At 47.0% G+C, this 15,000-nt stretch overlaps 1 protein-coding gene across 1 annotated transcript in view; it reads right to left on the reverse strand.

Annotated features, from left to right (window-relative positions):
- The window catches only part of LOC132463123 (dynein axonemal heavy chain 11-like), a 40,689-nt gene that overhangs the window by 4,497 nt on the left and 21,192 nt on the right, over positions 1-15,000 (reverse strand). The window contains 23 exon segments of the mRNA XM_060059066.1: positions 286-413; positions 1,162-1,310; positions 1,618-1,811; positions 2,276-2,398; positions 2,932-3,102; positions 3,609-3,749; positions 4,386-4,550; positions 5,540-5,744; positions 5,907-6,029; positions 6,595-6,697; positions 7,110-7,242; positions 7,519-7,692; positions 7,925-8,059; positions 8,380-8,481; positions 8,868-9,050; positions 9,559-9,702; positions 10,264-10,377; positions 11,235-11,381; positions 11,924-12,097; positions 12,207-12,266; positions 12,553-12,714; positions 13,136-13,278; positions 14,328-14,451. Of these exon segments, the coding sequence (XP_059915049.1) occupies positions 286-413; positions 1,162-1,310; positions 1,618-1,811; positions 2,276-2,398; positions 2,932-3,102; positions 3,609-3,749; positions 4,386-4,550; positions 5,540-5,744; positions 5,907-6,029; positions 6,595-6,697; positions 7,110-7,242; positions 7,519-7,692; positions 7,925-8,059; positions 8,380-8,481; positions 8,868-9,050; positions 9,559-9,702; positions 10,264-10,377; positions 11,235-11,381; positions 11,924-12,097; positions 12,207-12,266; positions 12,553-12,714; positions 13,136-13,278; positions 14,328-14,451 (3,297 nt within the window).

The raw sequence follows: 15,000 nt of genomic DNA on the forward strand, positions 1-15,000 counted from the left end.
TAAAACCTTTACAGACACTTTTTAACAGTAGTCTACTGCTTGACAAGCAGCTACCACTGTGGCTCGAGTTTGTGTTCATCAATAACTTATTTACAGATGCCCTCATCTAGAAACATGAGTGGGACACCCTGGGCAGGAAGATTTGCGTCGCCTGCCATCAGACTTTAGATTTTAATCTGAAGTCTTTTTTTATGGAACTAAGTCAAAGACCAATAAGGTGCCTCACTAGTCCTCCGTCAAGAACGACCCCGTGCTCTGAGTCACCACCACGCTGCCCGCTCAGACCTGCAGTATGATCCAGTGGCCCTCCTTGGCAGCGCTCTCCATGGCCGCCTCGGCCACCGCCTCCTGGCCCTGGCCCAGCGACACGTTGTGCAGCTTGCCCAGGTCGATGGTGAAGCCCAGCTTCCTGCCTAGAGACCAATGGGAGAGGACAGTGGAGATGAACAGCAGAGGACAGTAGAGATGGACAGCAGAGGACAGTAGAGATGGACGGCAGAGGACAGTGGAGATGGACGGCAGAGGACAGTAGAGATGGACGGCAGAGGACAGTGGAGATGGACGGCAGAGGACAGTAGAGATGGACAGCAGAGGACAGTGGAGATGGACAGCAGAGGACAGTGTAATACAACAGGGTCAACCTCTATGTGATCTGAATATGGGCGGAAAAACACACTCACCCTCACTCACCCTTCTCAAAACTTCTCTGCTAATCATCCCCTAACCACTTCAATATCAGCAGGGGCCGCAGGGCCACTAGGGGCCCCAGCCGCCCTTGCACGGGGCCATGGCCTCTCTCTTTTCATGCCTGCTGCGTGCTATATATATATATATATATATGTTTTATAAACCTAGGCCCTACGTAGGGTATAGAGACGAACTAACCCACGGCCGTGGTACATTTTCATACGCAGATCGTTTTACCGCATGCTTTTCAGTTGGTTTGTGTGTTATTCTTAATAATTATCTTTACCTTCAACGACTCGTTGCATCGGTTTAAACATTTATGTGTCTCAACAAAATATGCTGTACCAGGTGACATGGAATGTCTTGGTCCAGGGGCTGAAGCCCCCCTAGACCCCCCCCAATGGGGGCCAGCCTCGGTTCTCGGCGGCCCTGCTGTGCACATCTGTAACGGTGCGAACCGCATATCCAAATTACCCAGCGCCTCCACGTCCTTCAGAGGGTCCACCCCGGGGGACAGGATGAAGAAGACGGGGGAGGCCGGGGCACTCTCCCTGAAGGACTTAGCGAACTCCGTCTTCCTGCCCTCGGTGTACTTCACCCCCAGCTTCTCCTCCACAAAGTTACTACCAGACAGGGAGAAGGACAGAGGGAAGGACAGAGGGAGAGAGAGGGTTAGAGGGGGGAGGCATTGAGGACCCTGACCAGCATCATGTGTGGTGTTGGCTTCCTTCTTCCTCCACTAACCTCCTACTCCTCTTTTTACAACCTCCTCCGCCACCATTTTCTCCTCCTCCTCCTTCTCCTCCTCCTCCTCCTCCTCCTCCTCCTCCTCCTCCTCCTCCTCCTCCTTCCCAACCTCTTCCTCCCCCTCCCCTGCCTTCTCCTTCCCCCTTCCTCCAACCCCACCTCCTCCCCCTCCCTGGTCCTCACCGGAGGGCGTAGGTCATGCGGTCGGGCCTCAGGGCCCTCATCATGATGAGCTTCTGCAGGGAGCTCTTCCCCTTCCACTCCTGGGGGAACTTCTCCTTCTCGGGGCACTCAGACTCCACCACCTTCTTCCAGCGCTTTGGGGAGCCCTCGATGTCCCGGTCCAGACCGCGGAACTCCTCGGTGAAGCTCATGGTCTGCGGACGGGGAGGGGGGGACCATGGAAGGGGTGAGTGAGTACATTTACGGAGAGGGCACAGAAACTTTTCAGTCCATTGTCCATCCAAGATGTGAGTGTGTTATGTCTGTTGTTGATGATGTTCTGCTGTCTATGCTAATGGCCTGCATTATTTATAATATCTTCTATTTGGAGATGGATCTGAGCTGAGGGATTGAAGGCTGTGGTTCAGAGAGAATAAAGTGCATCTAAATGGACCGTAAGAGCCCTGAAACATGGGTGGATTTTATTTGACCAGAGCATTATAGGATTTCTTACCCAGCAATGTGGGCTGTTGCACTGCGTGGGGTCTTATAGTGCTAGGGCGTCCATGTGTGTGTTGGCATGCGTGTGTGTGTGTGTGTGTGTGTGTGTGTGTGTGTGTGTGTGTGTGTGTGTGTGTGTGTGTGTGTGTGTGTGTGTGTGTGTGTGTGTGCTCTGTGCCTTAATGGCGCTCCACGCTGGGCTGGACAGGAACTCCAGGGGGCTTGGGTAGCTGTGGTCGATGTTAAAACGCAACAGGAAGTCCAGCTCTCGCATGTCTATCTCCTTACTCATCAGCAGCAACTGAAAATACACACACACACACACACACACACACACACACACACACACACACACACACACACACACACACACACACACACACACACACACACACACACACACACACACATAAGAACATGCACGCACACGCACAACCACGCCGTCACACCCACACGCCCACCTACACACACACACACACACACACACACACACACACACACACACACACACACACACACACACACACACACACACACACACACACACACACACACACACACACACACACACACACGCACACCTGGAAGGCCAGCTGTGCGGTAAAGGTGAGCTTTTCTCACACACAGCTGCCCATATGCCCACCCACACACATGCCCATTCTATCACACAAACACGCACGCACACACACACACACACACACACACACACACACACACACACACACACACACACACACACACACACACACACACACACACACACACACACACACACACACACACACACACATACTGTATGTACACACACACACGCACACACACACACACGCAAACCTGAAAGGCCAGCTGTGCGGTAAAGGTGAGCTTGTCTCTCTCAAACAGCCCCCTGCTGATGTAGTTGAAGGTGGAGTATGTGATGCAGTCTATCAACGTGTTCACTCTGCTTTTCACGTCCTCGTAATGGTCTGCCATCTCCACGGCCTTGTGGAACACCACGGTGTAGGCCTGGCCACGAGGGAAGGCCAGAGGAAGCCAGGGTTTACATTATAATGTACTATTTCAAAAACATAGTTTTTAACCCAATCCACAAAGTGAAATGTGTACGTCAACAGTGAATTATTTTTAACAGATTATATTTCAACACGTGTTTCGGTTGCTTTAATTCCTTTCGGGGTAATTTCGTGTTGATAATTCAAATGATGTATGGCTTACAACTTCAGGTTGGGAAATTATGCAGGGAAAGTTTCACCATCATTCTGTGTCATTACTCATGCATATTACATCAAATGATTTATTGAGTGATTTACATGAATTTCCATTTATCCATTTATAATACGTTTAACTTTCTCTTCTTGAGTATATAGTCAAGTTAACACACTATCCATCTTCTAGCGTGATTGATAGCGTGTTGGCTTGCTTATAGCCAACACGCCATACCTGTTCATAAGCATGGGGGACCCAGGCAGGGGGAGCTGAAGCAGAAGCAGCCCGGCCGTCGTCGGGTGCTTTACCTTGAGGCTGAACTGGTACATGGGGTTGATCTTGTTCAGGTCGTTCATGATGAAGTAAAGCAGGGAGGCCCGCACGGCCACCGGGCGGTAGTGCTCCCTCGCCTCGTTGATCTTCACCTCGTTCACCTTGGCCTCCAGCACCTGGGAAAGGAGGGGGGGACGCGAGGGACATTCATCTACAGAGCAGGGAAACCTTCAAACAAAGGCTGCTCACAATGCGTCACACTGCACAGAGTACCGGGGGAGGAGAGGGCATGGAGAGGAGGAGAGGAGAGGCGACTACATGAGTGAGGAGAAGAGAAAGAGATGGAAGAATGCAAGGGGAGAAGACGAAGAGGGAGGGAAGGAGAGAGGAGAATAGAGGAGAGGGGAGAAGAGGAGAGGAGAGGAGAGGCGAAAACAAGATGACAAATATGCAGTATATGGAAAGGGTTGAAGAGGAGGGCAGGAGGGGACAGAATGTAAAACAGAAAGAAAAAAGTGTATACGGGAAATGCAGGGGAGAAGAGAAGGAAACAGAGCGGAGGAAATAGAAGAGGGGAGGCAACAACCGAAAAAGCATGGAAAGGATAAGCAGATCGGGGAACAAAAGACAACTTAACAAAGGAGGAGTAGGAGCGGGAGAAGGGTATTAAGTCAATAATGTCTGTAGTTAGAGAAACAGACGAGATTTGATTCGAAACAAATAGAAAAATGAGAGCCATTAGCAACACGCAGATCATCTCGCAGGTCATATCTCCCTCTCTGTCAGTCTCTGTCTCTCTCCCTCCCTCTCACCTTCATCTCTATCTCTGCGGCGGTGTGCTTGGTGGTCTCCAGCTTCTCCACCAGGACGTTGTCCCCCAGGAAGTTGCTCCCAGCGGCAGACAGCCGGCTCAGCAGCTCGTCCTCCAACAGCTTCAGCTCAATCTTAAACAGGTTCTGCTGCTTGGTCAACTCACTCTGCATGGTCAGCCACACGCACACACACACGCACGCACGCACGCACGCACGCACGCACGCACGCACGCACGCACACACACACACACACACACACACACACACACACACACACACACACACACACACACACACACACACACACACACACACACACACACACACACACACACACACACACACACACACACACACACACACACACACACACACACACAATAAATGAATGCATGCACGGTCAAAGTAAACTGTAGCCAATGCTTATAAGACCATAGTTGAGCGTTAAAAGTATGTTGCATGCAAACGTCCGTCCTTTCTTGTGAATGCTATTTTCAGTCATCATATATTTTTATATATAGATCATTACATAGGAAAATAACATTGTACAATGGCTGGATATGTGGATGTGAGTCGAAGGCAGACTTAAGTTGGCCAGCTCAGCGGCCTGTAGACTTTGAGAAAGCGTCATTGGCTCCATAACATGTGTAGCAGCGAATCAAGGTCCTTGAATGGCTGCTATTTACGTTTTAAATATATCATCCAACAGACACATCTTGCCCAATCCTCCGTTCCCTCTCTGTTTCCTTCTCTTCTCCCTTTTTTCCTTCGCTCTTCCTATTTGATACTTCTCCTCTTTACTCCATTTTTTTTTTTCCTCCCCCTGTTTAGATTTTGGGTTTAAGTGTTTTGTGTTGCCTTGGGATCCTATGGGTTGGGTTTTAGGTTTGGTTTTAGATTCTAGACAGAGTTTGATATCAGGGATCGGGTTCCCTGTTGGATTGGTTTTAGATTCTAGACAGAGTTTGATATCAGGGATTGGGTTTCCTTTGGGTCAGCTTTAAAAAGTAATTTTTTTATTATTATTTTTTTTCCGTTTCAGTTCCCCCCAGAATTGTGTCTTGAATGATGTTGCTGTGTCCTAAATCCAAATCCAAGATCTGTACGCTCACACAACCAAGAACCCCAGCCTTCCCCCTGCTCCTCCGGCCCACCTTGAGGTGCTCCAGGTCGGGCCGCTCCTGGTTGACCACCTGGGCGAGGAGCTGGTCCTCCAGGCCGTCCCGGGTCACGGTGAAGTTGATGAGGGTAGTCTGGGCCTGGATCTCGGGCTTGTAGTGGGGGTTGGCCAGCTTGGTGTGGAGGATCAGCTTGAAGCTCGGGTGGAAGAAGCACTCCTTGTCGCCCACTTTAATACAGCTGCATGCGTGGGGGTGGGAGAGGGTGAGAGAGGGAGACAGGGAAAAGAAAGAGACCGTTATTCTCCACTATAATTCCTAAATGGTCTTATTTTTAGACTGCTTTTACAGATAAGGCTGCTTTGTCTGGAGCGGCGTGGGTGTTTGTTCATGCGTACGTTACCTTCCCTTCTTGATGGTGTGTCGTCCCAGGAGGGGGTCTATGACAGGGTCAATGGTCTCCTCCAGGTTCTCAATGAGGACCGTCTCCCCGGTGACCACCGCCTGCTCTATCACATCCACGTAGCTGTGGGAAACAGATGGACGAAATCCAAACACAAGGTTATAAGAGAAATCGCTACTTAATGCGCTGTAAACATGATCCTCGTTGTTGCTGTGAGGCTGCGGTTTACCTTTTCTCCAGCAGGTGTCACAAGAGTACAGGTTTACTACAAGGCTAATGAGGAAATCTATAGCAGACTAAACTATTACTCATTGGAAGCAATTGCAATTAGAACAAGATATATTATGTAATCATGCAAAAACTAAACCGTTGCATAAAAAATATATTTCAATTGAGGTACTCATTCCCAGTGAGGATGGGGTGGACCAGAATAACATGATTCATAGAGAAAGATTCCCTGGATGGATAGACTCGTGGATGGGCACAGTTTATTATTGACAAACGTTCAGATGGAGCATGAGCGGAGAAAATAGCTGCAGTGGAAAAGTAAGTTAATTTGGATCAAATGCAATCAAGTGATGTGGACTTAAAGGTGACGAGCAGCAAGGGATGAGCCAGTGGCAAGGACTTTCACTTTACATTTGCCGGTTTGGTGAGGTCAAAGGAAGGTTAACAACAGTCCACTCACCCCTTCTGGCCCAGGCTGACCACCTTCAGGCTGTTGCCATAGCGACTCTTGATCCATTTGATGCCCTGCAGCTGTGGGTCTATGAGTAGGGGCCAACGCTCGCCTTGAGGGACACACACACACACACACACACACACACACACACACACACACACACACACACACACACACACACACACACACACACACACACACACACACACACACACACACACACACACACACACAAGCAAAAATAAATACACACATACAAAAATATAAACACGCACACACACCAAGCCATACATTGTATCTGTAGGATATTCTTTTCTGATTTTGTTCCCCTTTTCAGTTGTAATGTACAACTCGTTTGTTATACACAATTAACACTTATAGGCCTGTCTTAGATGGATTATGAGGTTTATGATGACTTATGAAAATGTTACATGCAGAAATATCTAACTCGTCATGGGGAATAATTTGGGGGGTGAAACATTTGTAATATCAGGTAACTGATGAGCTAAACTCTCACTGACAGTTGGTGAGGATGGTGGCATTCTGCGTGGACATCTTGTCTCCGGGCAGACCTTCGTTGTTCCACTGGGCCACGGTGGCATCATCAGTCAGCATGGAGACCGGATCCAGGTCTGCGTTCATGGGGATGAGCACCTGAAATGGAAGAAGATCAGCAGTAAATAAGTACTTTCAACAAGTAGAGGACCAAGAACGGAGCCTTGAGGCACACCAGTTTTCCCCTTTGACCTCATCCAAAAGACGCTAGGTTTTATACATGTTTAAGTGCTAATTGTTGAGTAACTTGTTATAAATGTCAGGTATTTATATTCCTACATAAGTAGTTATTCAACTTAAAGCAGATTCTAGATAGACTAGATTCCTGAAATGTGGTTTCACATTTCCTGATTCAGGATAGCTTGGTGCAGAGACCTTCTGAGTGCGGAGGAAGGGCATCCAGAGGTTGTCCAGGAGCTCTCTCCTGTACTTCTTGGAGAAGGAGCCGGCGTAGGAGATGAAGGCAGCCGTCAGCAGGACGTCCCCGCAGAGCGTGGCCTCCTGCTCATGATACTGAGCCACAGAGTGGGCCCAGCGCACATTCTCGCTCTGGGAGCACCATCACCATCACGGATAGAAATAACAATGGACACAGTTGGTTTAGTTTTCCTGACGAAACTTCTCAGATATTGTTTCAAGAATTACTTATGTTCCCTTTTCCTTCTACTTACTCCTTCTTACTTTGCACATTAGAAACTACAGAAACGTTGCCAACTTGAGGTGTTTGTAAATTGTGAAGACTTTGAGATGACCCAGGGAGACACACTGATCTCAGGATTACCTCCAGCCCTTTGACCAGCCGGTTGGCCAGTTCTATGGTCTTGTTGGTGCGGTTGACCTCCTCCTGACAGCGCAGCTTCTCCGAGGTGGCTGTCTCAAAAGCAGATGTTAGCGTCTCCAGGCTAGCGTCCAGCTCCTGGCACAGAGTGGGAAGGGGAAGGTTGTGTTGAACCGGCACTGTCTAACTTTTATACTGCAATCAATTCTACTGCTATTTACTGAATTCAAAAAGTAACTAGAAGGTTTCTCAAGATTCAAAAGAGCTCATTCACGGTGTTGGATTAACAAAGCTGTTGTAGGAAAATTATATGGTTATAATTTGAGCAACAACTCAAGCCACTATAGGCTGTGGATGGTAAAACTAAATTATATACAACTGCACAGAGAGATGAGGGAAATAAGTAATGCATAAAGATAGATTCATACAGAGGACAATAGGACATGAATAAAGCTCACGGTCAGTTTCTTCCTGAGTGCTTCTAGTTTCTCCGCAGCCTCGACCAGATCAGCGTTGGCCTGAGACAGACACAACCTCTTCACCTCCACCTCGCAGAAGACCTGAACACACAAAGAACGCACACACAAACGAATGGAAAGACAAACAAACGCACCCACAGGCAGAGTATTTTTGTTAGAGGATTCCAAAAGAAGCGTGATTTGATGACAATATTCTTTTAATGTTGTTCTTTAATGCATCACGGTGTACTGTGTGTAAATACTATAAATCTGTCCACTTACATACATCTGTCCAAGGCAGCAATGGACGAAAAGGGAAATAATGAACATGAACACAGTACTGTTTGTTGGAAATGTTCTGAAATAACATGTACAGCGTAATGTGTTGATGTCTGCACATGTTGATGAGTGTGTGTGTGTGTGTGTGGGCTGTACCTCGTGGAAGCGGACGATGTTGATGAGTGTGTGTGTGTGTGTGTGGGCTGTACCTCGTGGAAGCGGACGATGTTGATGACCCAGGAGCAGAGGCCGGCAGCGGCGGAGGACTTGAGCCTGACGAAGTCGGGGTTGAAGTCGGGGTCCTTGAGGTACTCGTCCCTCACACACCTCACCGTCGCCTCGGGGATGTGCTCCTTATCAAAGTTCACCAGTGCCTGCAGGAAATCGTCGACCTGGAAATAACAACACATCGAACATCTCTGTATAGTAGGATCGATTTCTATATTTTTCAAAATGTTTTTTAATATACATATTAAAATAAGAGGGCATTCCTTTATTTTTCATATATATTTTGTACAATATTATTGTTAAAAAAGTGTAGCACTAGTTGACCATCATGTAATCAAGAGTCACATAGTGTCGATTTTGTGCACCCACCACAATATTAACTACTATAATGAACGCATGGAAAATAATATTGAATACCAATAATCGAAGAAAGTGTCTGTGTGTGTGTGTGTGTGTGTACGTGTTTGTGTGTGTTCTCATAATTGCAGGTTTCATTTTCATTTGTTATCTTACAATTTTTCAATAAGTCCAGTGTCTTAAAATACTTTCATTAGAGTGGGTATCCAACCCCTACCCTGGCGGTGTAGCAGTTGACATGAACACCGTTTAGGTGAATGTCTTCAATAAGGAAGGCCGTCCTGAGGCCCTACCTTCGCCCCGCCTCCCCCTCACCTTGCTCATCACCACCTTGGAGGCCTTCCAGCTGCGGTCCTTGGGGATGCGTCCGGGCGGCGCCATCAGAACCAGCACCGCCGCCGACACGTTGGTCACGATGACGGGGGGGTTGGGGAACGTCCTCAGCTCCGTCAGGTTCAGCTGGGGGCCGAGGAACACACACACACACACACGCACGCACACACACACAAACTCACACACAAACACACAGACACACACACAGACAAACACACACACATATGCACACGTACACACACACACACACACACACACACACACACACACACACACACACACACACACACACACACACACACACACACACACACACACACACACACACACACAAACATAATGTTTTTTATATATATACATTAGGGTTGTTTAGCAGACACTTACATAAGAGCCCGACAACGATTAGGGCATACAATCACGTGTACAGATAAGTGCTGATCGACCCACTTGTTAAAAAGTCACTTCACAGTGTGCAGAGTGGCATATATCTCATATATGAAAAAAAATGGAATGTTACATATATTATATATAATGTGCACAATATACAGATCATAATTCAAGATATAAAGCACAACGTTTTTGAAGAACGGCATTTGAATCCATGGGTCGACCGTGCGGCCCCCTGCCCGCGGCCGAGCGTCACGGTGGAGGGGGGTGTGTGTGGGTCTGTGGTGGTCCACAGCTCACCCTGTTGAGCGTGTTGAGGGCTGCATTAGCGGCCTGCAGGGCGGGCTCCGCCTTGGCCAGGTCCTCCTCCGTCTCCCGCTGCTGCTTGGTCACCTCCGCCTGGATGGCCGCCACCTTCAGCGGCCCAAGGTCGCAGCGCGGACACGTTAGGGGACGGGGCTGTGTGCGTCATGGCTTTCACCCGATTTGACTTATCTGGCTGTTATTTTCTGTATTTGTTGTGCATTAGTAATAATGTCAGACTTTTTCTTTACACATAAACATTGAACATTTGGTACCAAAGGTATTTATAGTATCATGTTATAAATTCTTGACATTATAATCATATGCTTTTTGGTAATGCTTTGCTATGCTGATATGCTGTTTATTAGCTGAATGTGATTTAATTATTTGCCGAACGATGAAAGGGTTATGAAATGATACAGCTCCTTGAGGAATACAGTAATTCAATGTTTATGAGACTTCTATTTACAGTATCTCTCTCTCCCTCTCTCTGTCTCTCTCTCCCTCTCTCTGTCTCTCTCTCTCTCTCTCTCTCTCTCTCTCTCTCTCTGTCTGTCTGTCTCTGTCTGTCTGTCTCTTTCTCTCTCTCTCTCTCTGTCTCTCTCTATGTCTCTCTGTCTGTCTCTTTCTCTCTCTCTCTCTCTCTCTGTCTCTCTCTATGTCTGTCTGTCTGTCTGTCTGTCTGTCTGTCTGTCTGTCTGTCTGTCTGTCTGTCTGTCTGTCTGTCTGTCTGTCTGTCTGTCTGTCTGTCTGTCTGTCTGTCTGTCTGTCTGTCTGTCTGTCTGTCTCTCTCTCTCTCTCTCTCTCCCTCTGTCTCTGTCTCTCTCTCTCTCTCTCTCTCTCTCTCTCTCTCTCTCTCTCTCTCTCTCTCTCTCTCTCTCTCTCTCTCTCTCTCTCTCTCTCTCTCCTATCTCTCTCCCTCTCTCTCCCTCTCTCTCTGTCTCTCCCTCTCTCTCTGTCTCTCTCACCCTTTGTTCCTCCTCGTCGGCCACAGCCCTCTCCAGGTTGAGCTTGTCCGTCTGCTGTCCTATCTCAGAGATGAGGGCCTCTGTGTCTGTGTTCCTGTGCCACAGCTCCACCTCCTGAATGGCTAGCTTGGCCTTCAGGTCCTCCACCTGGAGGGACAGGAGGCAGAGGATTGAAACAGAGACAATCATGTACTGTAAGACAACACAAAGTACAGTTTAAATTCAATAAAAAATTACAACAAAATCAGAAAAATCATTTTATGCAATTTTAAAATAGACATTTTCAATACTAATATTTCCTTTCTGTTATTAATATTCAAATAGAAACTAGACTAATATAAATAGAAACTACAAATTAGACCTTTCTAATTGGTCATCCTAGACTGACAGTATTAGTCTGCAGTAATATGTAGCTTCAGCAGGCCTATCTCCTGCCATCCTACTCTGATACAATGTTACTCTGATACAGTGTTACTCTGATACAGTGTTACTCTGATACAGTGTTACTCTGACACAGTGTTACTCTGATACAGTGTTACTCTGATACAGTGTTACTCTGATGCAGTGTTACTCTGACACAGTGTTACTCTGATACAGTGTTAGTCTGATACAGTGTCAGTCTGATACAGTGTCAGTCTGATACAGTCTTTGTCTGATACAGTGTTAGTCTGATACAGTGTTAGTCTGACCTGGGCGGCAGTGGTCTGCAGCTTCAGCAGGCCGTTCTCCAGCCGCTCCATCTTCTGGGTGAGCTCTGTGCGCTTGGTGCCCAGCACGTGGCTGTACAGCTTGATGAACTCCAGGAAGCTCTTAGGCGTGGTGTAGTTGAAGTGCTTCTCGTTCTGCTGGTATTTCACACTCACCTGAGACATATGAACCAAAACTGATTTATACCGATGATAAGGGCCGGCGAGTTTCTATACTGTCAATATGATGACTTCTTATTAGTACAAGTACGAATGGTTATCTTACCTCGTTGACACTGGTATGGGCGAAGGAGATGAACTCGCTGATAGAGGCCCGGACATCGGGCTGACACACAAACACAGGGTACTTACACATCTGGTACAACATTTACTCCATACAAATAGTATAAAAAATAGGAGGGAGGAGGGACATTAAAGGGTGTTGGACTCCAGGCCAAAAGATACTGGGTTTGATGCCCAATCTCTACAGTATTCCCTCAATCCTACATTATCATTGTCAATTAACTTTTTCATTCAGACAAAAGGACAAAGTGAAAAATAGAATAGAATATTGAATAGCAATGTGTGGAAGGGGCTGGGTGTAGAAGACTGGGTATGGAGTGTAGAGTCACCTCTAGTGCCGGTATCTTCTCGATGAAGCTGGAGCTGACAGACTGAAGGGCCAGCTGGGGCCAGGAGTGAAACCAGTCGATGGCGGTGCAGTTGACCAGCGCCGGGAACTTCCGTGCCCGGGTCCGCAGTGTGAAGCCCACCGGAGAGAAACACAGGACCACCTTCCCGATGGAGAGGGGAGTAATGTAAGGATGTAAGGGGAAGAAGGTACATTACATCATGGTGCATTGGAGTAAGACAATAGTTTAAGTAGAAGAACGGTTATGACGGAAAATTCAATGTGGCAATTTCTGTCCCTCTGCTGTGATCTGGCTGTCTTCATGGTTAGCCAAAGGGCGGAAGGGAGGCAGGACGTCAGGTCATTTTGTTCACGGGTTCATTTGGCAATCCTTGTTTCAAGGATTCTTACTGACGCACTGTTTTAATTGCATTCCCTAAACACGGCCCACAGATCCATGTTATTCGCTATTTCCGCTCGCTTAGAATTATCCATTTTTTTTCAGACTCCAGACCTCACCATGTGAACCCCTCGTACCGGTGTGCGACAGAATACATTCTCGACGAGGGGGAGCGGACCCTGACCTTGAGCTGGCGCCGTATCCTCTCGATGAAGAAGCCCCAGCAGTTGTCCCTGGTGTCCAGCAGGCCCAGCCCCCGTAGCTCCATGCGGATGGACGTCACGATCATGTCCACGTCCTCGTCACTGAACAGGTCAGGGATGTCCCCTGTTGAGCAAGAGAGGACATGGGGGTTGTTTCCCTAAAAGGATCAGGCAGACCCATTGCTTCTCTGAAGACGCTTGGTACTTGCGGTCAGGTTGTCTTCCCATCATGCCCATTAAACCAAATTCTTTGTCGCCATTAAATCTCTTACAATAAATAATGGTTCATAAAAGAGACAGAAATGAACAAAGAGAATATGTAGTTTTCCTTAATCCACTTACACTGAATTCCGATACATGTCATTAAGGAGCAGGCAGGTGGAACAGGTAGGTTGCAAACATTGGGGATTAAACCCATTACCTTTACGTCTGGAGGTTAACACCCGCCTAACCACATACTATCCAGCCCCAAATAATAACATTTTCATACATCGAGATGGATGCAACAAAGGATGAGCACTCATTGTGGTGGGCCACTTATTTGCATAACTATTGAGTTACAATAGTTTTCATTAATCCTAGTGCAACACCTACTCTGAAAGATTATTCTACCATTTTATGAGCAACAGCAGAGCACGTCTTATGTCTGTCTCTCCCTCTCCCTCTCTCCCTCTCTCTCTCTCTCTCTCTCTCTCTCTCTCTCTCTCTCTCTCTCTCTCTCTCTCTCTCTCCCTCTCTCCCTCTCTCTCTCTCATGTCCTTGCTAATTCATGTTGTAAAAATTCAAGTAGGCTACCAATGGCTTGACCTCAACAGTGGACCTCAACAGTCAACTTCAGAAAGAGCTTGATTCACAACTATGACTCTAATGACGCCGTTGTCTGCCAATGACGGCAGATAATTAAGCAGTCCTTCCGTTCTGAATGAGATCTTTAATTGGCTGCCGACCTCGTGAACCCACTCTCAACTGCTGGCGGCTAATGAGAACACACTTGTTGTCACACATAGAAGCTGGACGACAACGTTTGACCTCACACAAACAGGTGGGTGATATCATGGCCATTGAGAAACCAAAGGAGACTCTTGAAATAGCACCCAGGCAACCGACAGGTCTAATGAGATGATGTGACAGCCGTGGGGGTGTTATGCATCAGATGCTGCTGTGTAGTCGAACCCGAGGCCAGCATGTCGTTGATGAGGACCAGGAAGCGTTCGTCAGGAATCTGGGCGTCGGTGTGGAGGAACACGGTCCCGATGTTCTTCACTCCCACCTTGATGTACAGCGCTGCGATGTCGCTCTGGAACACACAGGAGATGGACCATTACAAAATGGTGGCAATATATATATATATATATATATATATATATATATATATATTCATGTGCAAAGCTGTTCTGACCCTACAATTTTTTTACATTACTTCATAATCAATGAAATTTGTTCCATAATTGTCTGTGACTTGTATGATATTCAGACTGCCTGACTGTGAATCTTAAAAAGCATGATACAAATCAGATAGATAACTTTGAATCCATTTATTCATTGTTAATCTTTTTATTATATGAAGACTAGCGGTTAAAAAGATTACCCTTTCGTCCAACTTCCAAATCTCTCCACTATTACAGCACAGTGTTTATGTAAGTGCGTCTATGTGTGTGTACTAGGGATGGGCACGGTTATTCAAGTAGGCCTATTCCATTATTCGAAATGACGTGGGTATTCGACTTTAGCTGTAGCAGATTATTTTTAATTTTTGCCTAGAGTTAATTAAATATATTCATTAGCTATATTAATTACATATAGTTCATTAATCATGTATACTAATGCCATTTAATACTTGGAATAC

This window comes from Gadus macrocephalus, chromosome 8 (genome assembly GCF_031168955.1).
Source record: "Gadus macrocephalus chromosome 8, ASM3116895v1".
NCBI lineage: Eukaryota > Metazoa > Chordata > Actinopteri > Gadiformes > Gadidae > Gadus > Gadus macrocephalus.